The following is a 27,837-nucleotide window of genomic DNA, read 5'->3' on the forward strand; positions in this document are numbered from 1 at the left end:
TGTTTGCTCTGCAAACTGCAAGTTATTTGTGTTTGTAAACAATAATTTTACCGGTGAAAAAAGCAAAATAGACACAATAGTAGTGAAAACACTACTTTTTATTATGCCCAAAATACGGAATTTCGCACAGCTGTGGATGGTTTTTTTCACTTTTAATTAATTTAGTTCTTGTGTTAAAAATTATTTTCTGTTGTTTTTTCTTGATTTTAAACTAATTTGGATTTTTTTTTTATTTTGGCTTTGACAGAATACTTGATAATATTTTTTCGTAAGCATTTTCGTTATCAAATTCGGAGACTTGAAAATTTTTCGTTTCGCTTCAACTGTGTACTAGACTTTAACGAACAAAAACAGAGTTTAAAAAAATTAGGTAGGTACCTCACAAAACAAACCAAATTTTCAAAGACGTAATTTTAAAGAACTGGGGTCGAATCACGGCTAACGGTCGCTATGTGTCCCTATCTTTTTCTAGTGATTAAATAGAAACAGCAATAGTCAAAACGTTAACGTATGATCGTAATTTTGTGCCGTAATTCGAACGCTGTTCTACTATAAATTAATTTAGTATCTAAAGCCTAGTACGCCTCTGATGCGTACGAACTTTTCCTTTCAAGATTTCGTTAACGAAATTTTGTATTGAAAATTTCGTTTCCATTCAGCTGCGTACTAGGCTTAAAAATCGAATAAATTACGATATTTAAAATACATTTCTATGCTGTATTTATTAATAAAAAATATGCAGTTTGTTTTGGTTTCCGCCTAGTTTAAAACGTCAATATCAAAACTGTAAAAAGAAGGAACAGACAAGAACAAGTGTTCGAAATTCCTAATAGGCATGAGTTCGCATGGGCATTACGATAACATTTTAGTAGATACACTACACTCAAAATATATGCGGGCGTACCCCTATCACGTTTTTTAGAGCTAGTTGCACTAATTACGAAACGGTATTTAAAAACTATAACACCCCAAAAAACCGGTTTTTATAACCTTTATATATCTTTTTTATAACTTTTACCCATTCCTATTTAAGCTTCGATAAAAGAATATAATTTCATCTTATCGCGGTGGTAATCGAAACTAACATTTTTGTTCAGTTCGAATTTCTGTATATGGGTTGAAGTCGTAAATTCTACATGGTTTAACTTGTTTTATACATTCCGTAATCAGTACAACTAGCTCTACAAGCGTACCAAAGTAAGGAATTTTTCCAAAGTGAAAATTATTTTTTGGCAGGGGTACTAGGCTTCATATCAAAATGTTAATACATATTTCATTGTTTTCCGATTAAGGGACAATTTTTCAATAGTCAGTTAAAGAGTCAGTTAGTGAGTACTTATTCCCCTGATAGAGCAAAAATCAATTTTTCAACAAGCAGATATAGCTTATTCCTAAGAATAAAACTATCTGCTTCTTTCAGAGACAAATAAAAATTATTCTAAGGAATAATCTCAACAAAAATATTGTGTCAGTTGTCAAGGCTCTTTTGAAAGAATTTAAAAAAGATTATTAGAATATTTTTGACACAAGAAAACAAAAACAATCATGAATAAAAATGACGTTTAGTTTTAAATATTTTTGAATTTGACAATTTTTTTTTTGTTATTCTGTAGAATAAATTATTCTTGATTGAAAAATTCAATGTTTTTATCTGATTGTTTATGAGCCTAATAACTTTATTCGTCGAACAGTTGATTGACTGTTTATTAGAAGATTGAAAAATTGGCTCTAAATGGATTAAAATATTTTATATAGGGGAGTTGTTTCTAAAATGACACGCGACTTAAATTTTTGAGCAGATTTAAATCTGTGCTACCAAACTATTTTTTTTTTTTTTTATAAATTGTTTAGAATTTGTTTAGAAACGTCAAGCTGTGACTATCATCTCCCTCATCGGGCTGTTATTTAAAATTTGACAGCCAGACTCGAGTCTCTGTTGCACCTTTAAAAAACGCATTGAAACGTAAACTAATAATAATTATACAGGTTGAATTTCAATCGCCTAACCAGTTAGGTTGTAGGCAAGAAAGATGAGGATGTTCCTCTTTTTGACGTTTGTTCCTAAAAAAATTTAAATTGGAACTTGAGTTTGCAGAACACTGTGTAGCCAGAGCCTAATGTTTAAATTGATTCCTTACAAGTTATAGTTTGTTACAAATAAGAAAACAAACTAAATTGGCTTTGTTTTCATTGAAATCACTCCTAGATAACCATATGGTCCGCTTTAAAGAAAAATTGTGTCACCCAAAATTCTTCTTCTTCCCTTAATTGACATTATGAGTAAAAGAGTAAAAGAGAATTAAATAAATATAAAACTTTTTAAACATAAACAGTAATTTAACAACCTTTTTTTTATTTCAACTTCTTTCATTTTTTCAAAAAATGTAAATTCATAAAACTTGAGTTTATATTTATTAATCTTTGGAAAATCTTTTTCGATTCACTGCTACTCTTTGCAAAGTTTCTTGCTACTCTGATCCTCTAAAACCTCTCCCTGTCGTTTTCTATACTCGATTTCTGTAGAGTTGCTACTGTTATTTTCTGGAATTATTACTTCTGATTCTCCACAAGTTTCTACATCAATAAATGGATCACATTCACATATAATTTGTTGTATTTGAATGGAGGATTTTTCTGATAATTCGTTTCCAGAATCAGTAAAATCTTCAAAATCCTTTTGCAGCTTAAAAGTTTTTGCTGCAATTTGTTGGGCTGGTGGAGGAATTGGGTTCATTTTTTTCTGGACAGATTTTTTCTTTATTTTAACTCGTCGAAGAATCAAATTTGGATCTAATTTGTATTTAATTGGGTTCACATTATGTTGTACTGGTGTGATTTTGGTAGTGTAGTCATGATCTAGTTGAGCACTTGGGATTTCACTTTGTTGGACAAGCAGAGTATTTGGAGTTGTTTGTTGAGGTGGAACAATACTTTTGGTTGTATTTCGTTGGGCTAGTATGGTACTCGTACTTGTGGTTGTATTTTGTTGACATTGCTCAGTTGTTAGATTTTTCTTTTGCTGAATTAAGTTGGCAGTTTTATGGCCTGATACCAAACTAGATTTTTTCTTAAATTTAACTGGTCTAAGAATCGGTTTTATAATTTGTTTGACTGGTTCTGTAACTGGATTCACATTTTGTTGATCTGGTATAGAATTGGTGGTTGAGTTGGAATTTTCAGCTGGTATAACATTTGGAGATCCATTGTCTTCCACTCGTTCGACAGTAAGGTTTGTGATTTCTTGAATTTGTTCTGTAGTTGAGTTTGAATTTAGTTGAGCTGGTATTGTATTTTGTGAAGATGATATTATAGTATTTGAGGTCGTATTTTCTTGTGATGTTGAAGTACTTGTAACTGTATTTTGTTCCCCTTTAATAAAGTTTTTAGAGTGTTGATTTCGTTTGCCAAATCGAACTGGTCTAGTGTATGTGTTTTTATTTTGTTGGATTGATGTAGAATTATTGATGATCGAGTTTGAATTTAACATGGCTTGTACAGAAACTGATTTTTTCTGTCGTTGGGATGGAAAGAACGGTGTTTGAGGAAGCTGAAAATAAAATATTGAAAATAAAGATTAAAAATTAAAACCTTATAAGATATCTTTAATATTTATAATAATTATGTTTTATAAAAAAAATATTTATTTGTTTGCAAATTGTCATTTCTGAAAATAACGAGATTTCTTTCACTAAAAAATCATATTTTTAATCATTTTAATCCTTTAAGCCTAGAACGCTGCTGATGTGAAACTAAAATTTTCGTCGGACAATGAAATGCTTGCAAACACGCATCTCAGAAAGGCATCTAATGACAAAATGAACAAGAAAAACAAACAAAAAACTCAAATGTCATTTTTTTGCACACAGCTAATGTCCGTGGCAATTGTTTGTGTGCGAAAAAGAAGCGGAGACTTTTCAATTTCGCTGTGTCGAACAGCGTACTGGAGAACGAAATTTATCGTTTACGGTTTCGCTGTGTCATTTTTGCACGAGATTTTTCGTTTCGCATCAGCAGCGTACTAGGCCTTAGAAGGAAGCGGCAATTTTCTTAAATTGACTTAAAATCAATGAATAAAATAAATCAAGTTAGTTATTCCAATCAATACTATTTTTGTAAAGACTGAATTTAAATACAAAGTTTTCTAATAAAATAAACTACGAAATTTGATTTCTCATCAAACACTTAAAACCACAATGTTCCATGTTTTCCAGTTTTTGAGAGAATTGAACGATATAAAAACTACTTTTTTATCTGATCTTAATTTTTTTGTTGTTGTTTTTGATAACTTTGCCACCATCAACAAAGTCGTGGATATTTGACACATAGTTAGTTTGGAGCTTTGGGAGTCTTAAAAAACATAAGATACCTCGCCGTGCGTGGGGGAGCGCTGTTGGTCTAAAAACTTAGTACTCACTCAGCTCTCACGATTTCAAGTCACCTGGCAGACGCTAATTTCAACAGTTTTTTTTACTAAAAAGTACTTTGCCTAGCCTGCTTCATGGGTTTTTAAGATTTTAAAATCCCTTTTTCTTCTGTCCCGCTCACGGACAACAACTTTTTAAATAAAAAGCACCTTGCCGCCCCAGAGTCTTTACAAAAATAGTATTCAATGTGTTTTTTAAACTTTTATTTCACAAATTTTTTAATATTTTTAACTATCGATTGAAATAAAATTTAAAATTAAGTGCGAAATTCTGGAATTTCAAAAAGGTATAATTTATAACTATTTGTCTTGCCGTCGTTTTAATTTTAATGTTTTTTTCTAAACGGGGTGAGTTAGGCCTTCTCTTATAGTATAGTTATTTATCTATCTATCTACCTATCTTATAGTAAAAAATGCTTGTATTTGACTCCTCTCCAAGAATCCGTTAGTAATTTTCACCGCCCTGTTTTTTTATCGTTAGTACTTCCCCCTATATAGAAATACTTTCATTCTGTATGTTTTATTTACAAACAATTTAAAATATATAAATTTAAACACTTTTCGTACTCACCTTAACTAGCAAATTTTTTACACATTTTATGTCATATACAAATTCAGTACAAAGACACACATCAGCAGACGACATGGGAATGGCATCTTTAGTTAGATTTTTTCTGGTTCCTCTAACTAGTATGTGTTTTTTATAAAAATGTTTTTCGCAAATTTGACTGTTTGAAGTAACAACCGTTTTTTGAGAGTGTATTAACCAAATTAACCTTCGGTAATCGGTCGGATATTGAAAAAATGACACCCTGCCGCGCTGCATGCTACAACAATTTTTATATGCGCATACCATTTTTTTTTTCTTCCTGCTTTTAAAAAGAAAATTTATAAGGGAATTAAAAAAACAAAATCACGAAAGAGAAAGTGTTTATTGGTAGATTTTTGCTCCCGTTGAGAACGAAATGATAAAGAACATCATCTTAGGATAGTATTTGAGTCACATCTTGTTATGTCTTCAAGTAGTACAATCGTAAAAAAGAAAACATACTTGAAAAAACAATCGAACATGATATTACGACCAAATAGAGGGAAAATATGTCCAAAATATTAACTATCTATGAATCTGTCTGTATGAATTGGTGTCCATTGACTAAAGACTGAATAAATGGTATTCGTTTACAGAAATCCCCAAGTGATAAATCGAGTTTTAGACAACAGTGATTATTAGTTTATTCAAAAAAATTTAAGAATTATCATTGAAACACTTTTGGCCAATTCATTTCCCATAAAATCGTACCTAATTTTGAGACCCACTTTTTCTCTTTCCTATCAGCGTAATGTCATGTCTTATTGTTATCTCTAGTTTTGTTTTTTGTATGAATAAACATAAGTCTTAACTTCATTGGACACTTTATTTTTATTCTTTTAAACGCAATTGTTTTATGGAAACTTCAAAACAAGTTTAAAAATGTTCACTCTGGTACTTTTTCACTTTTAAGACCAAGGTATACGTAGTTTATAGTAAATGGAAAATTAAAAAAAAATATATAGTACAGTGCATTTAAGATGTTCAATATGTTCATATATGGGCGAACCAGCAGTTTGTACCACTCCCAAATTTATTAGAGAATTTCAAGGTGAACAATCTTTTCTCAAAAGGTTTTTTCATAATTTTGATAAAAAGTGCTCAAAACTTAAAAATTTACTTTTTTTTCGTTTTTTACCTTTTTGGCTTGTAACTTTTTTCATATTTAGAATTTCGAAAATGTGTTAACATAAAAGACGTGAAATTTAATTGTCTACGTTTTTTGTCTAACCAACTTTTACATAGAATGAACAGAAGTCGAGATATTTAATGAAAACTAATATCCAAGATGGCGGCCAAAAGGTGAATTTCACGAGTGCGAAAAATCAGGGTGATACTCAACCAATTCTCTATCGGATGAGCAAAAAAATTGTCGGTGGTACAAAGTGCTAGGTCAAATTATAAATGCGCTTAAGAAAAATAAACTTTCAAATTGGGAGCACTGTTTATTATAAATATAACATTAGGTGTGTTTTTTATTACAACCGGTCTTAACTGGACAAAAAAAACGCAGTATGGGCTAAGCAATTTACATGTTAAATACAACAACACCTTAGCCCCTTGGGCTTAGTTGTTTAGCCCGGAGATTTCTCTGGGCTTAACTTTTTGAAGAGTTTTAAATCTGTGCTACCAAACTATTTTTTTCATAAATTGTTTAGAATTTGTTTAAAACCGTGAAAACTCACGTTTGGAAGGACAAAATGTATTAAAATAGTTTTGCTAGCATACATTTTTGTATCTCTTTGTAAAACATACATGAAAAATACAAGAAAATAACGAAAGCGAAAAATATGACAACTCTAACAGCCCTATGATGGTAGCCGATCGGAAGAAAATTTTATCCGATTTGTACGAATTTTTCAATTTTCATATGATTTTAACCCTTCCGACAGTAAATTCGGACAAATCTACGAAAACAAATCTTAGGTGCGTTGAAAATTTAAAATACATGCGATGCTATGCAGTGAACTGTCAAAATATTTGCGACGGGTTGTGCTTTGCGCTTTTTTTTCTTTCCGATTCTTCCCGACAGAAAATCAAACGTGAAATATTATCCGAAAAATATAAAAACCAAAAAAAATTGGAAAATAAGTGTGTTGTTTGACGTCAATTTTTCTTCTCAAATTCGGGTACCGTGAATACAAAAATCTTCCGATCGGAACTTTTCTCCGATCGGATATTTTTCCGATCGGCTACCATCATAGGGCTGTAAATTTTTGTTGTGTCTGCTGTTTTCGGAACATTCAATATACAGTACTGCCAAGATTTCATGTTAAGCCCCGAGGCGTTTTTTTTGTCCAGTTAAGACAAAACACACCTTTTTTTTTTTGAAAATTCAACACGTTTTACTTCTCTTAAATAACTTTCTCTGAGTATGTTTACATTTTTCCCCAACGGAAGCAAATTTTTTATAAATGAATGAAAGAGCAACAACAAAATACGAAATTTACTCTTTTTCTTACAGGGGTGAACAAGGAGAAATCAACTTTATTTGCACTAACACCAACACAATTTTCGTTCTCTGCGCAAAAATGAAATTGCAGTAGAGGGATAAACTTCACTTTTTTTCTTTTAAACTCACGTTACAATTTTCAAAGTTTTATTTGTTTATTTTCAAAACAAAGTTATTTCATAAACTCGAAAAGATATTTTGATTAATTTAACAACAAAACTTCACTGTAATTTGTAATCCCTGAATTCTGATATAAGTAAGAAATGTCTTCCTCTGACGACATTTCAAAATAAAAACAAATTCTTCTATCTGTCAAAACACGAAAACATTGTGCTGTCAGTTAAGGGCTGTTGAAAGTAGTATTTATACTACCTATTTATAGTACAGTACTGCCCCTTTCATACTTGTGTATGATCTTTATTCTTTTTTCACGTTATGTGAATAAAACATTTAGTATCGTGGAAAATGGTTAAATTTGAAAGTTTATAATATCTTATTTTATGATTCAAATTAAGCAAACATTTTACACAAAAATAAGACTTGACTTTCTAACGTCACACTTACTTTATACTCACTTGTTAAAATGTTTTCGATAAGAAATACATTCAAAATAAAAACAACTTTAACTTGAAATTATTTAAAAAAAAAGCAATAAATGGAATAAATAAAATGAGCCCGAAACTAAAATATTATTAACATACTATTTTTTACTTTTAAATTCACTTATTACAAATTAAGAATTGTTTTTATATTAATTGAACACAGAATCACAAAATTAATACAGAAACCTCTTACCTTTTCTCTCAATTCTTTTATGGTTGCCTCCAGAGTCAATATCTTTTTATGTAGTTGACGATTTTGCTGCGCAAGTGTTCGTGAACGCTGCCGGACGCGAGCTATATCCTTTCTTGCTATGTCTAAGATTACTTTCGCTGTTTTTGATCCTGCACAATCTGGTGTTTTTATATCGTTCAGATATCGAGGAAACTTGCGATTAATATTAGTTTTGATTGGTAATGTTGGCCAACAACCCACTGAGTAGACAAAAAAAAAAAAAGTACGAAAATGTTGCTACTTTTTTGACATTTTGATCTTACCGGTAAGTTTGATACTTCTTTTCGTAGACCTTGGTGTCTCTGGTAGGAAATCTTCTTCATTTATCGCAATCTCTTCGAATTCTCCATAATTTCGAGGTGGACTAGAATCATTTTGTTCGTTCGGTGTTTTTATCGTAGGAGAATCTTTTGTAATGGAGTTTTTTGATTTTTGCAAGTTTTCATTAAACAAAACCGTGCTAAAAAAATAAATATTTAAATAATATATGACTGAACGATAAAAACTCTATTACTTCTCAGTTTTTTCATATGATGGGACAGCTCCTGCATTTAGGAGCAAACGTTGATTTTCATTTGATCTCTTAAAATCACCGTCCTTGAAGTGCCTCATGCACACTTTCTGGGTTTTAAGATTTATGTCATTTTTTGTAATTTTGTTACAAACCGCGAGCCATTTGTTTGTTGTCTCGGGATCATTAATTGGGAATCTATATAAACGAATATGACATTTCATAGAGTAGATCAAATAATAAACAAACATTGTTTTAAGCAAGCAAGTTATATTACCCGAAACGAGGAATGTTTGAGTTCAGAGCACCACATATACAACAATAACGAGGTTGCCTATCCTTATTATATTGCCTGATTGTGCTGTAAATAAATAAATTAGTTAAAGTAGATACAAAAATACCTTTTATATACACTCCTGCTCAAATTTAACGTACATTCTATTCATTGTACAAAAAAACATATTACTTTACAGATTGTTATCATGGTTCTTCTCTTAGATGAAACAAGAGTAAGCTTAAAATCAAGGAATGGAATGGAATAAAATGTTTGTGGAGAAAATTTTTGATGAAGTCTGTCTGTCAACACGTGAAATTTTTAGGGGAAGTTCATACATTTTACAAGTATGGAGGAGTTTATGAGACACACCTGTCTTGAGTGCCCATGGATAGGAATAGGAGACTCATAAATTAGTCCAGAGTTTATTCTGATGCACGATAATTCACGAGCTCATAGTGTTAGAGTGGGTTCAGAATATCTTCAAGGCGTTAACATACAAACTCTGGATCAATCATCCAGCAATTTTGATTAAAATTCAATAGAACATGTCTGGGAAATGCTGAAGAGATGCTTTAGTCACTGAAATCCACTTCCAAGCAGCGTTACCACTTGCAGAAAAAAGTCGAAATATATTTGAAGAAAAAATGGAAGCAGATTGAGAAAAACCGAAGTAGATTTCAAAATATCCTTTTTTTTATAAAAACCTATACATCGTCTCTGTTTTGAGAAAACTGGCGTGACTCAAAAATCATATTTCTTCAGAAAATTTGTTTTAAATTTCCAAGTTTGTCAATTTTCCATACTATTTTCATACATTGAAGAAAAAAAATCAGTTGTGTGATAGGATGCATATCCTTTTAATTTTTACTAAGTATTCAAAAATTAAGAATGTATTGTTTTCAGTATAATGACATTAATTACTCAAAAACCAGGATTTTTGAGTTCTTAAACAGCGACAATACTAAGAAAAAATAATTCTATTCAATTTATTTAAGTTAAATAATTTAATTAGTATAAACAACTAAAACAAAAAATTTGAATTCTTTCAAACTCCATATTTTCGGTATACATAAATATAATTGAAAATTACATTGATTTTAAAGAATTTTTAGTCAAATATTTGGTTTTCTGAAAAAAGAAGAAGATTTGGCTTAGTTTTTGTTAATTTGAAGTATCGATATTTTTGTGATGGTGCGATGCAGGTAGTAGATTTAAAGTTTTTTTCTTCAAGAAATAGATCTACTTCAATTAAAGTAAAATACTAAGTGAAACAAGAGTCGGAGAATATTTTAAAACAACGCTAGAGGAAGCAATACCAAGTATTGAATACAATAATTGGAAAGAACTATCTTGTCCTTTGTTCCTTTTTTTATTCTTAAAAAAATAAAAATTCGCCCATGTTCCCCAATTCGATCGAAAGTGAATTGTAATCACTGTTAAATTTCATGTGAAATGAACTTGCATGTTCTACACTTCGAAATTGATTGAAGTAAAAGCAAATTGAATTTGAAATGGGTGAAAAGCGGAACACCTTATTTCAAATTCGGCAAGTGAATTCGCAAAAAGTGAAATGCAGAACATAGGTGTTATCTTAATATCAGTTTTCAAAGTTTGAGTTGTCAAATTTTGTCTTTCCTTTTTTTGCTGTTTAGCATTTTTTCGACTTGCTATGAAATGCAAGGACTCAAAAATACGCACTAGAATCTTAAACCCATTTAAAATAAGATAGACAGGGGTTTAACTACAAAATAAAAGATATGTGCGTTAATTTTGTTGTTAGCTACTTAAGAACAATATAAAAAGTTTCTACATTTCCACTTACGGCTCAGTAATCTCAACAACATCAAAAACTGTGGGAACTGCATCTGGTTTCAAATGCAATCTATTTTTATTGTTTGCAGATGGGTTAGCTTTATATGCGGATGCATTAAAGTGCAATGAACACAATCTATCATTTATTTTTAAATCTTCGAATTTGATTTTACAGAACGTGGCCCATTGTTTCTTTAATTCTGGATTTGGTGGAAAACTAAAAAAAAAAAATTTATTTTTTTCTTAGGTATATATTTTTTGCACACAACTTACCTGAAGAGGGTAATTAATGTGCTACTTTGCCTTTTACAAATTTTGCAGTGTCTAACCATTTTATATTTCGATTTGATTTCAGTTCTATTGGGAGCACTGATTATTATAATTTAATACGTTGTTCTTCTCTTTAGTTTGTTTCTCTGTTGACGATTTCCCCAAAATGTTTATGAGTAAACGAAAGAGCTACAAGGCTACAACAAAATAAAAAAATACTCTCTTTTTTAAGGGGTGAATAAGGAGAAATTAATCTTTATTTGCACTAACACCAGCAGAATTTTGCTTTCTCTGTAAAAATTGAATTGCAATAGAGGGAGAATATTCTCGCCTTTATTTTTCTTTTAAATTCACGTTCCTTAACATTTTTTAAATGTTTGATTTTTTTGTTTTCAAAACGCAGTTATTTTATAGTTTAAATAAGTTAATAACAAAACTTCCACTGTCATATTATATATATATTTCTCTGAATTCTGATTAAGAGACGCCTTGCTCTGAAGTGATTTCAAATTTCAAAATAAAAACAAAGTCTACTTGTCAAAACAGGAAAACATCATACTGTCAATAAAGTGCTGTCGAAAGTAGTAGATACTACCTTTGTATATAAAAGATTCCTGGAATTTTTTGGATTTTCGGTTTTTTTGCTTGCTTTGACAGTCAAAAAAAAAAAATTAACCTTATTTGTCAACCAAAATCAAAACTATTCGAAGAAAATTTCTAAGCATAGCTTTTTTAGTTTGATTTTGCTATAAGACTTCTTAACTCACTCTTAGTAGGAGTTTTGAAGAATTTTTTAAACTGAATATGAATCAAAATTGATAATTATATACACTCCTGCTCAAATTTAACGCACATCCTATTTATTTTAAAGTAAAGTCCTGCTATTACTTTATGCCACAGCATCATGGTTATTTTCTCAAATGAGACAATAGTGATCTTAAATTAAAGGTATGGAATAATATGTTTGTCGGGAAGATTTGGGGAGAGATTTGCTGAAGTCTGTCTGTTAACTTCTGCTTTACAACACCTACGGAGTTAGCGAGCCTTTCTAGACCTAAGTTAAGTACCCAAAAATACTTGACTGATGCCCTCGAACAGCATCTGGTTACAATCACCCCTAGATTTGGTCCACAGTTTAGTCTGATGCACGATAATACATTCTAGAGTAGTTTGAGAATATCTTCAAGATTTTAATATTCCAGCTTCGGATTAACCACACAGAAATCTGGATTTGAATTCAATAGAACATGTGTAGGAAATATTGAAAAGATGCATTCGCGACCGAAATCCACCTCCAAGCAGTCTTGATCAACTGAAAACTTCAGTGAAAGAAGTGTTAAAACAAAACCTTCAAAAGTTAATTAGTGGAATGGACAAACGACTCCAGGTTGTCATATGCGCTAGAGGAGACTATACCAAGTATTGCATACAATTATGGGAAAGAACCGTCACCCGCTTCCATTTTTTTTAAATTTTTCTTCTTAAAAATAAAAATTATTTTATAATCAGTTTTCAGACCCTGAATTGTTAAATTTGGTTTATCTTTTTTTTTGGTTTATAATACTGTTGCAGTTTAGCATTTTTTCGACTTGTTAAACAATAACAAAACACAAAAAAATGCACCAAAGGATTTTAAAGCCTTTTAAAATAAGATGCAGGGGTATAACTTCAGACGAAAAATGTGTGCGTTAATTTTGAGCAGGAGTTTAGTTAGTTGAGAGAGTGAATGAATGTTTTGAAGGTTTTCAGTATTTTGTCTCGTCGGGTCTTATTTTGCTCGGGTTTTTTTTTTCTTTCGGTTTTTTCGGTTTTTTAGCAAAAACCGGTTTAAACCGGGAGGACAAAAAAAATCGAAAAAACCGGCTGACCGAAGCAAAAAAATCGAAATCGGTTTAAACTGGCCGGTTTTTCCCATCCCTAATTTTGGGTGATCTGCTTAAAAATAAATTCCGATTTGTTGATACCAGAAAGACTCTTTTAAAAATTTCTTGAGCATTTACGTTCTATTTATATATTCCATACATTATATTTTTTACTCTTTCTTATGCATTCAAATAGAAACGATTTAAAAATAGTTTTGCAATCCAAGATTCAAATATGAAAATGAATAAATAAAATTAAATTAGCTTGGGATTGAGAACTATAGTGCGTTTTAATAGTTTAAGACAGTTGTTTCCTTAAGATGACCCAAAAACCTGCCAATCTACCAAAAAAAAAAACAAGTTTGGTAGATTTCTACAAAAACGGCACCGTGAGTACGAGTGTCTCGAAACCGAAAGTAGTAAAAAAAAACTCCATTTAGAATACTTTTGGCAGCACTGGACATGTTTAATTATTTTCTCTTAGTTTAAAGAGTGTAGGGTCACTCTTTATTTTGTTTTGCTCAATTATTTCCCCTTTGTATTTTAAAAACAATTTAATTTTTTTTGTTTAGTTTTCATTTTCATATCTTAACAAAACTTTGAAGACGGTAACGGCGGCGTTTTTCTTTATTTTTTTATTTATTAAGAACCTTTGCATATACCTATAATGTTGAGAACATATTCCAAACAAAAAAATATAACAAACAAGTTGAAAATTTGGACTGATCAAAGTACAATAACATTAATTAAAATGTACCAACAATATGATCCTGATTTATTGCAAATCAATGACCATTCAAAAAATCCACAACTAAAAAGGGATCTTTGGGCAATCATTGCCCAAAGGCATGAAACCACAATTCCTGAAGTTCAAAACAAAATCAAATTATTGCTAAGTAAATTTGCAATCGAACTTAGACGATACAATCGATATCGACTATCTGAAAGTTATTTTCAAAATAATCCATGGAAGTTTTTTCGAAATTTTATGTTTTTGTTAGAAATAGATGATTTCGCAAATGTTTCGACATTGTCGGAAAGTTGCTTGGTAAGTGGTTATACAATTGTTGTAAAAATGTTAAATGATCGGATTAAGAACTGAACACGGTTTTCATTTGCATTCTAAACAATTCTTGTTTCCAAGTGTTTTGTTATTTTTTTCTTCGTTATTAATCAAGACTGTGTCGATATTTTGAAAATTAGTCATGTTGTGTCATTTAAATTCTCATAAACACATGCGAATATAGGTTATTTACTCATTGTCCATTATCAAACAAACTACCTACCAAGAGACCCTTTTTCACTTGCGGACATCACCTGAATCACAAATTGATATGACTTTATTACATACTTGACCCTTGACAAGTGACCCATCTCTGACGGAACCCTATCTGCGGCTTTTTATGACATGTTCCTTCCAATTGTCTTCTTTATTGACTACAGTCATGTTCTCGGATGGGATCACAAGTCACAAATCTCCCACTTATCTGCTTCACACTAGTTATCCGCCTGTGGGGTTCGCCAGGTTCACCTCAGGAAACGTCGTCGGCCGACCTCACGGTTTTGAATTGTTCCATGTCTAAGACCAACTGAAAGCACTTGTTGTTCCTGAGTTTTTGGGCCTGGCTCTTCTTCGCGATTGTGTTGGAACTTCGTATGCTACCGCCTTTTGAACTGGGTTCTCAGGTTTTCTTCGTTTTTATACATGACAGTGCCAGCTTAGTCGGTCGTTCTGTAATTTATCTAAGACATTGTACATTGCCCAACATTGTGAAGCGTATGTAAGTTCTGTACGAAAAACTGCAGTATAGAGCTTTGCTTTCAGTTTATGGGTCTCATTTTTCGGTCTTAGAAAATGGCAGAGTTTTCTCGTAACCCTACACTTCGTTGTTAGCCATGAATTCAAGATATTTGCACTTTCACACTTTGTAAGCATTTTTACTTTGAGATAACTGTCTGGGTCGTAAAATCGAAAGCATAGTCTTTTTCGCTCTAATGCATTGAATTGCCTCCAGATAATGCTTCGACTATTATCTTTGATGAAGAGTTCAAATAAAATTGGACTGAGTGCGCAGCCATTCCTTATCTAACTCCTGAATTTGTTTGAAACCAATTTGATACACTTTTGCCATTCCATACTGCTGTTTTAATATGTGAATACATTTTGCAATACTCGCCCAAATTGGAGCGACATTCTTTTTTCATAAAGCTTGTAAAATAGTGGATTTCCGTTCACGATGTCGTTGGCAGACTTGAAATCCACAAAAATGCAAATAGTTTTTTTTTCATTTCCTGTTTAAAACGAATAAGCAATCGGTGGAGTATTCCTTTCGGCGTCCAGCTTGAAACTTACCAAGAAAGCAAAATGTTAAATTTTGGGCAAAATCGTGTTAAAAATCTGTTAAGAAGAATACAAAAACAAGATTCCCCTATAGTTTTCCAGATCTTCAATTCTTCCTTTTGTGTATTGGGAAGATTAGGGCAACTTTGAACTGAATTGGTTTGTTTCCCTGCTCTAAAATCGGATTTAATATAGATGTTAGATTTACCAAAAGTTTCTCTGTCTATAGAACTCCGAGGGTATTCTATCACAGCCTGCAGTCTTTTCATCTTTTTCGTCATTTATCGAAAAGACACTTCCACTTAGTATTTATCAAGAACTCCAAGTAGACAAACAATTGCAATCGGTTTTATAGGTCTATCCCGAATTGAACGTTTTAGATAATTTTTCATTTTTCAAACTTCTATAAAAAAAATTCATTTGCTCAAAAAAATTTTAAGCGAACAAAAGGTGGACAAACGAATTAGTCTAGTCTAGGCTTAGGTCGCAGTTCTGGCTTCACGGAACTCGTAACTTATCTCATGTACCAATTAAATGAATTGAAGGGTCCAGGGGAAAAACGGCACACATGTCCACTTTTTGTCAAAAATAAACTAATGAAGAGGTCTTGTAGTATTTACGGAGTACTATTTGATGGCATCCTTACTTGTATAAAACAAATTTAAGCCTTGCTGAAAAAATAAATAAATTGTGAGCTTATAGTACTAAGTTGTATGGAGAACAAAATTTTAAAATTCGTTTTTCTCGAAATGAGTAGGAATGGACTTGCGCTGTTTTTCCCCTGGACCCTTAAATTTTAAAGACCTCATGAAGTTTATATTGCCCACAGATTTTTATAAAATGAAAGAAATTGCTGAACAAAGGCAAATAGTTTGTCTTAAAATGTGTGTTGCCAACGGAATTTCATTTGCTAATGCACTGAAAATGTTAAAAAAGGCTTATGGAGAGTCAGTTTTATCAAAAGAACAAGCTTTTGAGTATTACAAGACATTTAATAAGAGCCCAGATGTTACAGATGACAAGATTAATATCGGAAAGAAGCCTACAATTGATAAACACATTCCAGAAGTATTTGATGTATGTTCATATATACTTCATAAGTACAGTACCTGGGTGACCGAGCTTTGCTCGGTATCTTTAAATGTCATAACTTTCAGTGAAAAAAGTCAAATGTAAACAGCAATTTTTTGGAGTGGGTTTGAGTTTGCAATGACCAGTTTTTTCGCGGGTTACAAAACACCACATTCCCACTTTATAATCCAGTTTATTTACGTTTGAATACACATACGACGATCAGTAATGGATAGAAGGGTTACAGGAATCTGCATTATCGAAAATGCCTACAGCAATGAGATCCCTTTTTGTTCAAATTTTAATTTACGGGTCAGAAAGTTTTGGATAGTGTACATAAAGTTAATCTTTTTTTCAAGTTAAGCCTTGTCGGCTTGTTGTGAGTTATTTTATTTTTATACGTTAACAATAGTTGCATTTAATCAAAAGAAAAACGTAAGACAAAGGTAATGTGTGATACCTAATTAACAAATTACTTAAAAGTTTCAATACATGATCAAAAAAGTCATGATCTAAAAATTTTTGTTTAGTTATTGTAACAAAAAGAAAAAGAACAATGCGTAAAATATGGAACCATCCTTCAAAATTTTATTGAAATCGTTGAATCTGTCTCCGCGAAAAAAAACTAATGTAAGAGAAAATACTTTCAAAATGTTGTATTTGCCTAGAGGAAAAAACCCTCAAAATTTTATCGAAATCTTTAAAGCAATTACCAAAAAACTAATATGTGAGAAAAATAAGCGTAGCTGTGAGCGGATGTTTCTAAAAGTACTTCCAAAACATTTTATTCGGCTAGGGGACCAAAACCTTAAAATTTCATCGAAATCCTTAAAGTTGTTACCAAAAAAAATTCCATGTTAAAAAAGTGGGCGTGGAGGTGGGCGGATTTTTCCAAAAATACTTCCAAACTTTTTACTCACTTAGATAAACAAACTCCGAAAATTTCATCGAAATCCTTAAAGTGGTTACCAAAAAAAAATTCCATGTTAAAAAAGTGGGCGTGGCAGTGGGCGGATTTTTCCAAAAATACTTCCAAACTTTTTACTCACTTAGATAAACAAACCCTGAAAATTTCATCGAAATCGTTAGAGCCGTTCCCGAAAAAACTTATATGTTAAAAAAGTGGGCGTGGCAGTGGGCGGATTTTTCCAAAAAAACTTCCAAAACTTTTGACTCGCTAAGATAAACAAACCCTGAAAATTTCATCGAAATCGTTAGAGCCGTTTCTGAAAAAACTTATATGTTAAAAAAGTGGGCGTGGCAGTGGGCGGATTTTTCCAAAAAAAACTTCCAAAACTTTTGACTCGCTAAGATAAACAAACCCTGAAAATTTCATCGAAATCGTTAGAGCCGTTTCTGAAAAAACTTATATGTTAAAAAAGTGGGCGTGGCAGTGGGCGGATTTTTCCAAAAAAAACTTCCAAAACTTTTGACTCGCTAAGATAAACAAACCCTGAAAATTTCATCGAAATCGTTAGAGCCGTTTCTGAAAAAACTTATATGTATGTTAAAAAAGTGGGCGTGGCAGTGGGCGGATTTTCCAAAAAAAACTTCCAAAACTTTTGACTCGCTAAGATAAACAAACCCTGAAAATTTCATCGAAATCGTTAGAGCCGTTACTGAAAAAACTTATATGTTAAAAAAGTGGGCGTGGCAGTGGGCGGATTTTTCCAAAAAAAACTTGCAAAACTTTTGACTCGCTAAGATAAACAAACCCTGAAAATTTCATCGAAATCGTTAGAGCCGTTTCTGAAAAAACTTATATGTTAAAAAAGTGGGCGTGGCAGTGGGCGGATTTTTCCAAAAATACTTCCAAAATTTTTTACTCGCTTAGATGAACAAACCCTGAAAATTTCATCGAAATCGTTAGAGCCGTTTCCGAGATCCCAATTTTATATATATTTATATATATATATACATATATATAAACAATTTTAGCTCGTTTAAAGTTATAAGATATGTATTTTGAATGAAATTTAAATTGAGTTGAGTTTCGAATTCTACAAAAAGTCATCTTGAAAGTTGTACATTTCTGTTTTTTTTTTTTTATACAGGAATTATGTTCGCTCTCTTATTTAAATTAAATTAAATGTTATTTAAATTAAATGCCTTTCACGATACATGGTTTATATTTTATGCATTATATTATTTTAATTTTCCGAAAAATATAAATTTAAATATATTTTTTGGTTTATTTTGCAGAGTGATTCAAATTCCATTTCCAAAATGTTCAGTACCGAAGACAGATCAAGAACTCCTTCTTCTTCCAGTCAACAAGATCAAGAAAGTCAAGATTTTCAATCATCTGTAAATTTCGATGAAATTTTTGAGGTGAATGAAGATGAAGAGGAACATGAAGATAAATCTCCAGCAAATAAAAAAAGAAGATTAAATGATTCACACACACCTCTCGAAGACGCTCTAAAATGTATAAAAACCTTATTGGATGAAAATGACAAACGTGACGAACATTCAGTCTATGGCGAACATATAGCTAATAAGCTACGCAATTGCAATCGCAGTAATTCAGATATTGCTATTGCCCAGCATCATATTGAAAATATTGTTTTTAATTTGTCTATGGGAGTTTATCGTGAAGAAGCAGAGAATTCCATCGATAATAAAACTAATTTGATGATACCGCCTGTTAATACACGTGATGTTCCAGATCCTATTATACTTACAGTCCCAGATCCTGTGATCATTCCAAAACCTGAGCCTAGTCCATAAAAAAAAATGGAAAAAATAAATATAAATAAAGTTTTTCGTTATTCTTGTAATATTTTTGTATTTTCTCTGGCTTTTGTTAGCACCCTTCAAGTTTAATTCCTAATATTGAGGGCTATCAATATTAAAAACTTTACTGGGTTTCTTTATTCAAACATGGAAATGAAAATGGTGCTTAAGTTTGTCAATAAAACACTGAGAATAAAACGCAACTCAAAATGAAATAATGGTCTGGTCATACCTAAATAATAACGTATGTATTTAAAAAAATTGAAATGTTTGAACAAGGTTGCAATAGAAAGGAGAATGTCAAAATCAAAAACACCCTTGCTTTTTAGGTACTATAAAAACTGCATTGTTAATGAACTTTAGTTTAGAATTCCGTCAATAATTATTTAGAATCCTCAGAGCAAGATCCGCGGATGGGTTTTTGGAAAAAATAATATATTTGTTATTCACGTTTCACGATATACACTCCTTTTCATCAGAATACGTACACAACTTTTCAAACTGATAGTTTAACTCACCAAGGACATCAAAAAAATGTATAATTGTTCTTCTCAAAAAATACTGTACAAGAAAAACAATGGAAAAATTATGTTCCATTTTGAAATAATGTTAGCCCTTGGTTTTCCTAACATATTAAACTATCAAAAAACAATAAAACCTTGTTAGGTTACGCAACTTTATTGGGGACAAACGATTAATGAACATTTGAAAAGTTGTTTACCTATTCTGGATTTTTTTAATCATATACTTTTAGGCATTCGCCTTTATGAAATTTAATTTTAATTGAGAATTTAACTGATAATAAAGTCCTTCCCTAGTAACTCTGAGAAAGCAAATTCGATGCCGTATTTGAAGTAAGCTGTTCATTTTGAAAAATGAATTTCTTTGATTTCATTGGAAACCGCTTAAAATTAACGTTTTTTAACTTTTATTTATAAAAACTTCTAAATTTAAATTGCCAGTTGTCCACTAGAATTGGCGGCCTTTCAAAGAAAAGAGGCAATAATAAAGCCAATAATTTTTGTTTTGGTTTTGATAATCATATCAAAACTGCATTATTATTACTGTTTTTATAAGTATTTTATTCATTCAAATAGACTCGTGTTTTTTATCGCAATTATGTTTCGCTGTTTTTTTTTTCTTTCACCATTTATGTTTGCCGACAATTTTTCTATTTTTTCTCAAAAAAAAAAAAAATTAGACATCAACATTTTTTTGTTTTCTCAAATTTATTTTATTAAATAATAATACAAAAGTAAGGAAAATATAAACTACTAATATGCAACAGTAAATAAAACACTTAAATTATGTTTCACCTTTTGCGCCACATCTCTTGTCGTTGGAAACATAAAAAAAATACACACCCATTATCATCATCATTTCAGCCAAACGATGCTGATGTATTAAGAAATTTATTTTTCTTGGCTTTCGACATTTTGCACGAATTCACTGTTGCAGCGAATCTCAATGATTTTACAGACTCAACAAAACAATCTTGAAATGGTGCCACATTTATGAACATCAAAGTTTTTGAGTTACCTCCCAAACTGGGCATCAGTAAATGTGTTAGCTTTGAATTTCTATACGGAATGTGATCTTGTTTCTGCAGCAATGCCAAGATCACATTTGTCAACTCACTTAGAGAACGATTGATGTTTTTAGTTTCATTCATTCGTATGCTGGTTTTTGGACTCTCTGAACCTGCCAAATCGACCAGGTTTATGCTTCCCACAGATATTTCATTCTTTTCGGCATGCGAACCGATAAGTTCGATTTTGGTCACTGCATGAGATCGTGATGAACGATCATTGCCCACTGTAGCTGCAGTGGCTCTGTTCATTTTGGCTACATCCATTAATTGGCGAAGACGACTTGCACTATTGACTGTCTCTTCGGTTATGTTGGTCACGTAAATATCAGACTTATTATTTTTTGACATTCGAATTTCCATATCTTTCTGTTCATTGCTCAGTAAATCGTACAGAACCTCGTTGTAGATCTCCAAGAATGTTACTTTGATTTCGTATTCCCAACCAAGATTTTTGTAATTCTTGACCGATTCGAAAAGCAAGTCCACAGTTCGCGGTATAACGCCAACATTAGACGGTATTCCGTCCATTGTGTATGTCTTGCCACTGCCAGTTTGACCATATGCAAAAATGCAAATGTTATACCCATCGAGAGCTGATTGGATCAGTGGTGAGACCATTTCGAAGACATCCTCTTGAGTCGATCGCGAATGGAATACATGATCAAATGAAAATGCATGACTTGATACTTTGTTCTTTGCTCCGGATGCCTGCATTTCTAAATTGTGAATTTCCAAGGAGGTTTCATCGAGGTAATTCCAACCACATAATAAGCGGTCTTCTTCGTAATCAAGTGGTGGACGTACTCGACAGAATACCCGAATATTGCCACGAAGATCCATGACGGCGTTGTGTAATTCTTTGCGTTCCATATTTGCTTGAAATAGTTGATTTTTGCATGCTGTGAGTTCTTCGATGAGTTTTGAATTTTCGTCAGTGAGAACAGAAGTTTGTGAACGAAGATGAATAGCTTCTTTTTCAATTATTGAGTGGTTGGTGAAGAGTTTCTGTAAAAAGAGAATACTGATAAATTAACATTTGAATTCTTTGGAGCAAGTGTTTTCATATAATCCGAGCCCGGTCAATATGTGTATATATATGAAAGAAGAATGCCCAAAAATATATGGAGAAAAAAAAAACAGCATTGACAAAAAATTAGACCTAAAAATATGGCATAAAAGACCATCCACAAGGTAACAAATGATTTTTTTTTAACCAACCCGGAACTATGACGATTCTTTAGCATTTGAAAATACCCTAAGATCATGTGCCATAAGCTAAGATTGTTTTTTAAATGGCTCTTTTAGCTTGATTATGGTCAAAACGCACATGATAGACAAAGCACCCACTGGAATTATGGCGACGTGGGTGATAACATATGTATATATATTAGTATCTTGGATGGGTAATTCCAAAATAAAATGCATTTACAGTTTTTTTAAGTAAGCATGACACCTAGAAAAAACTGTTTCCAGATTTTTTTCTTTTTTTAATTCCCAGTTTAAAAATACAACGATAATATATCACCAAATAAAATATTTGGAACAGAAATTAAAAGAAAAAAATATGACGTTTTGATGCAAGATCTAAAGTTTCTTAGATGTTAAGAATAAAGCATACAAGATGTTGTTACATGGAATAAAGTTACATCAAAAGTTGTGTTTTGCATCTGCAACACTGATAGTAAACGTAAATAATTGAAAAACTCGTTATTGAAAGCTATAAAACCAACAAAAAACCAAGTTCTGGGCACCTCCGATTAAGAAATATTATAACGAATGGGAAAAAAGTAACAAAAATCTAATTCCCTTGAGATTTACTTAGAGGAAACAATTATTCAACCCCTTCAATGGACAAGCACTGAATAAAAGCATAAGCATGAATATAACCTTTTAGTCATTCGTATTATAAATTTACTAGTACATAATCCTGAAAATCAATCAAAGATTCCGTTCGTAATCGCTAAACCACTAAAAAAAAAATAAAAAAATAAAAAGTTGAATTGGGGTCTACCTTAGCAAGAAGCGTTCGAACTTCTCAGGAAAAAATTAACAGAAGCGTGTTCACTAACAGAACGAGAACAAAAATACGCCGTAATTGAGAGAGAATGGCTGGCCATATTATGGGGTATTAATACGATGCGAAACAAAGTGGTTACCGCCTCATATATACTGCTCCATTAAACGGACCATGGGAGGTTGTCTGACTTTTTACGGCTCTTGCCAAGATCCATGAAGGAAAATACTACTCTTTTTGTAATGGTTGACAAATTTGCCAAATGGGTCGAAACTGACCGTGGGCAAAACCGTACGAGAACGAGTCATTACTAGGTTCGGCGTCCCAACGATACAAATTTAGTATGCCGTTTGCGTTTTCTAGTTCTTTACACTTTTTCTTTTGAGTTCGGCGGTCAAACAAGTTCCTTTTATGATACCTTTCGCTTTTTGAAGTGAGATTTTGCTCGCACACCAAAACAAAAACAACAGTGAGAATTTTCATCCCTTCTTCTTCCCCTTTAACGCACCTCTTATTCATTTTCATTTTTAAACATGTTCAAACATGTCAATGAAAAATTTTACTAAATCGACCCTTGCGAGGTATCCGTCGGAGCGGATTTTTGTCCGATTTCATACGAGACGGAGAGTTTTTACCTGTCGGAAGCACACAACGAAACATGATTTGATTAGTATGAAATCGGAGAATCGATAAGCCTCGCTAGGGCTGAATATCTTATGGAGGGTTAGTTGCATTTTAGGACAAATAAATAAAATGCACGACTTGGTCGCACGAACTTGCTCTTAGAACTAAATACTTTTTATATACAAATTGATAAATGTATAAAAAAAACTTAAAATTCGTTTTTCAAATATTAAAAACAACACTTTAAATGAAATTGAACTCCAAAAAAAGTATGCAATTTAATTTCTTTTAGAAAAATGCATTTTTAGAGAAAAAAATTCAAAGTCGTTTAGAGCCGTTTTTTAAAAAAAGTATTTTTTTTATAAATAATTTTTTGAAAGAAAAAATTAAAAATAAACTTGGTATGTCATTTTGTAGAAACTTTTAATCAAAAAATTTTAATTAAAAAAAATCAAAAATTTGTTTTTTAAATTTTAATTTTTGGTTTATATTTAGGCAATATAAATGTTTTCGCATAAAAAGATTCATTAAAATTGAACAAGTAATTTGGCCTAATTTAAAAACTAATACATACTCGATTTTTTTTATTAAAACTGTACGTTTTTGAGAAAATTAAACTTTTTCAAAATTGGTATATGACAGGTACCGTTGTTTTTGTCTCAAAAAAAATTTATTCCAAAAACCCCTCTGTACAGGATCCAAAAACTGCTACATACCAAGTTAGAAGTAGATCGGCCAAGACTGACAGAATGACGGACAGGCGGACTTTCCAGACCCACTTTTTTTTGCATTCTCCATCATAATATCATGGAAAATTGTTATCTCAACTTTTTTTTTTTACGAAAATGCATAACTTCGTATATAGTACCTATATCGCAAGTAAAAATATAGAAACTATTATTTTCAGTAATAAAATGTACATGGAAGGACAGCTGTTAGATTCCTAGCTGAAAATCGAATTGGCTTCAAGAGACTATTGAATGCACTCTTGACAGCGTTGTTGTGTCATCATGGGAAGGCATGACTATTCAGAAGAACTTTAGTAGAAATTGAATGAACCGCTCATTCAAGAAATTCAATTCCAATCGTGCAGAAAAGCATTATTTTAGATGTAATATTAAATATTAAATAGTCAGGGTTATCATTTACAAAACATAGAAATGGAGGACTTTTGGATTTTTTGTTCTTTTTTTTGGAGAAATAGTAAAAATCGTAAGAAATTCGATTGTAATTCAAAATATTTTTATTTGCAATAAAAATTTTATTTTCAATGCAAATATTTTTCAGTTGCAATACATTTTTTTTTATGTAATTTTTTTTATTTGCAATAAATATTTTTTTTGTAATGGAAAACAAATACATTAAGAAAAATGATTTTTTACAACACTGATCCAGCTGTGAAAATTTGAACTGAAAAAAGTTTTTGCTCTAAAATTAAAATAAATTACGGATGCTTAGAAAAGGGGGACATTGCGCCCCTTTTATATTTCAAGTTATGGGGGACAAATTAGTTCTTGAGATGTGATTGGGGGACTAAGGAGGACGAATGGCAAACCTAGAAGTCTTAGATAGATCGTCTACTCATGATTAATATTATAAAAGTAAAAAATAAAAGAAAATTAAAGAAAAAAAATTACCTCAAAATCTTCCTTAAGTTTTTCCAAATCCTCTTTTGTCGATTCCAAACAATTTGTTATAGAAGTTATTTTAATACTTTGCGAATTTGTTTGTCTCTTCAAGCACTCAACTTCAGTTTGAGCATTTTTCAATTCCTCTCTCACAGCAAACAACTGCGACTGAGACTCTTCAAATTGCTCAGGAAGATTTTCCAAACTTGATAAATTATCACGCATTTCATCGTATTTTTCTTTAAGTGCTTTATGTTTTTCCAAAAGATCATTATAGCGCGCTTTAAAGTCATAAGGTGGAATACGTTTATTTGTTGTTGTTGTTTTTGCTGCAGTTCCTGCTGATGATGAAGACGATGATGAATTTGAGATGTTTTTGGATTTGGACATTGCAGAAGATGTGTTATTGCTTTTAATAGATGCATTTGGAGCAACTGTCGGTTTATGACGCATCGAAGGAACAACTGTTCGATGGGCCATATTCGTGGCAGTGTGCATTCGGGCCATTTTCGATGGAATCGGAGCGTGAGTAGGTTCCTGCCTTTTTGGTGCTCTTACTTCATTCATTCGCAAATCACATGCCGAACGACTTCTTCTCATTTTTGCCTTCTGATTGAATTTGAAAGCGTTTTCATTTATTGTCGAGGTGGTTGATGTGGAGAATCCATTTAAAGTCAATGGAAGACGCAAGGAAGCTTTTGTGGGAATATTAACAGGCTTTGAGCCTCCACGAATATTGTTATTGGGTCGCAGATCACAGACAGATCGACTGCGACGTAGTTTAGCTCTGTTTTCGGGTGCTCTTGGCAAATTAGGTGATAAAGGGCGTCCTATAGGATTTTTACAAAGTTGTTGTTTTTTTTAAGTGTTTTCCTTTTTTGTATGTAATTATAAATGATTTACCTTTTAAATTAAATGATGGAAGATTAGCAATATCTCGTGAAAGTGGAACAGAATTCATAGAATTATTATTAGAAATTTTTAATAAACTAGCATTCGATTTGATACGATCCATTGGTAAAATATTTTTTGTCACCGGTGCTGGCCTTTTGAGGCCAGATGGTTTTGGTAAACGCGATTCCATTGCGTGTCTGATTTTTGTTTTTTTTTTATGTAAAATTAGTTTATATAAATAATATTAACAAAATAATTTTCAATTTTCATACAAAAATCAAAGAAATACAACAATCCAAACAAATAGAAAATTTGCGATGCGATACCGCCCGTTGGAAGTTTCAATTTTTTTTTAAATTTCGAATTTGATAAACTTCGAAAATGTATAGGAAATGTTTGGAAAATATGATAAACTTCGAATTTAAGGTGATAACACAATTGAGCGGGAGGAGGAGGTAGTACTAGACACAAAACATGAGACGCACTTAAGTGCAAAAGAGAAAGAAAGATCGGAAAGATGAAAAGGAAAATTTTGTACCCTGTGGGTCAGTTGTACAAATATTTAATCCGTGGTTCAGCAACTTTTATCTTCTGAAATTCCTGATCCGAGGCTGAACCACGTTTGTACAACTGGCCCTCCCAACTAGCACAACAGCTTCTATAAATTGAGATCTCACAGGTACTACTTTTTATACAGCTTGTATTGAGCTTGCTTCAGAATTTAATTGCTTATAGAAGTTCGAACTTGTTTAACAACTTCTAATAAGTTGTTTAAATACTGTTAAAGAAACTTAAACGAAAAAAGTTTGTTTTCGGAAAAGCCTGCTTAGTGAGTTTATAGGAGCTTTACAGAAATTACCAAGTTTAGTATTTGATTTTTGGTTTTGATATTGAATAATCTAGCTCGGACACTTTTGGGTTTTGACATTGAATAATTTAGCTCAGACAATTTTTTTTTGACATTTCTGCTATTTGAACTGATTAAGTTTTTGATTTCATTAATGAATATACTAGGATGGCCGAGTGGGTTGAGTGGCGGACTGCCACCAAGTAGGTACGAAGTTCGATTCCTGGGTGTGGTAAAAAAAATTATATACTTTTAAAATTATTATCAATAGATATACTTAAAACTAATGGAATAATATATATAATTTCAGATCAAAAGATAAAATTCATGATTAAAAATAAAATAAAAACCAGTTAAAAAAGAATTCTTTTTTGCTTCGGTAAAGCTTCGTTTAAACTTCTTATAGAGGGTCAAACTTGTATAACGTTCTCCTTTTTCCATGCCCAACAACCTTACTAAAGTTTAAAAGAAGCTGAAATGTAGCTTTTGTAATACCTTAACCGAAGCTAAAATGTTAGTTGGGATATTGTTTGTTTGGTTATTTTCTGATGTTTTTCTTACATTTTTTATGTGTGTTTTTTTTTATTTTTTCTTTGTTGTAATACGCGATGGTATTTTTCGTTAACATGTTCGCTGTTGACTATGGAGACTTCATTTTTTTTCGTTTAGCTTCAGCTGCTTTAAGCCTAAAGGCTTGGCCACACCGGAGGGTACGCGGTAGCGGTAAGGGTAGCGGCAACGATATTTGTATTAAAAAAATTCCACACCCGAACGTTGATGTGTCAGTTTGGAATTTTTTCCATACAAATACCCGTACCGTTACCTGTACCTCTACCGCGTACCCTCCGGTGTGGCCAAGCCTTAATTGCTTAATTAAGGCTTGACCACACCGGAAGGTATGCAGTAGCGGTACGGGTAGCGGTAACGGTACTTGTATTAAAAAAATTCCACATCTGAACGTTAATAGCCCCGTTCCATTACAGGTGGTAGTTTACATGATCTTCTACTCGAGGAGACAGGAATGTGTAGTTGTTGTACTAGATTTCTACTCACGAGTAAAC

The 27,837-nt window shown here is 31.9% G+C and overlaps 3 protein-coding genes across 5 annotated transcripts; 1 reads left to right on the forward strand and 2 right to left on the reverse strand.

Moving 5' to 3' along the window:
* Positions 1-2,316: 2,316 nt before the first annotated feature.
* On the reverse strand, positions 2,317-11,660 carry LOC129915257 (uncharacterized). Its single transcript, XM_055994743.1, has 8 exons — positions 11,439-11,660; positions 11,172-11,365; positions 10,909-11,115; positions 9,087-9,170; positions 8,813-9,007; positions 8,562-8,758; positions 8,260-8,498; positions 2,317-3,547 (listed from the first exon to the last, which is right to left on the reverse strand). The coding sequence occupies exons 2-8, from the start codon at positions 11,228-11,230 to the stop codon at positions 2,447-2,449; spliced, it is 2,082 nt and encodes a 693-aa protein (XP_055850718.1). The 5' UTR covers positions 11,231-11,365; positions 11,439-11,660; the 3' UTR covers positions 2,317-2,446.
* Positions 11,661-13,553: 1,893 nt separating this feature from the next.
* LOC129915640 (uncharacterized) lies at positions 13,554-19,222 on the forward strand. Of its 3 annotated transcripts, none has more exons than XM_055995281.1 (3): positions 13,554-13,638; positions 16,201-16,448; positions 18,645-19,222. In XM_055995281.1, the coding sequence occupies exons 2-3, from the start codon at positions 16,212-16,214 to the stop codon at positions 19,170-19,172; spliced, it is 765 nt and encodes a 254-aa protein (XP_055851256.1). In that variant the 5' UTR covers positions 13,554-13,638; positions 16,201-16,211; the 3' UTR covers positions 19,173-19,222. The 3 variants fall into 3 exon arrangements, with proteins under 3 accessions (XP_055851256.1, XP_055851255.1, XP_055851253.1); XM_055995280.1 differs by lacking the exon at positions 13,554-13,638 and adding an exon at positions 13,645-14,078; XM_055995278.1 differs by lacking the exons at positions 13,554-13,638; positions 16,201-16,448 and adding an exon at positions 13,645-14,078.
* A 1,171-nt stretch (positions 19,223-20,393) lies between these two features.
* On the reverse strand, positions 20,394-26,267 carry LOC129916084 (protein claret segregational). Its single transcript, XM_055995866.1, has 3 exons — positions 25,939-26,267; positions 25,045-25,865; positions 20,394-21,774 (listed from the first exon to the last, which is right to left on the reverse strand). The coding sequence occupies exons 1-3, from the start codon at positions 26,117-26,119 to the stop codon at positions 20,560-20,562; spliced, it is 2,217 nt and encodes a 738-aa protein (XP_055851841.1). The 5' UTR covers positions 26,120-26,267; the 3' UTR covers positions 20,394-20,559.
* Positions 26,268-27,837: the final 1,570 nt, after the last annotated feature.

Source organism: Episyrphus balteatus, chromosome 3 (assembly GCF_945859705.1).
Source record: "Episyrphus balteatus chromosome 3, idEpiBalt1.1, whole genome shotgun sequence".
Classification (NCBI taxonomy): domain Eukaryota; kingdom Metazoa; phylum Arthropoda; class Insecta; order Diptera; family Syrphidae; genus Episyrphus; species Episyrphus balteatus.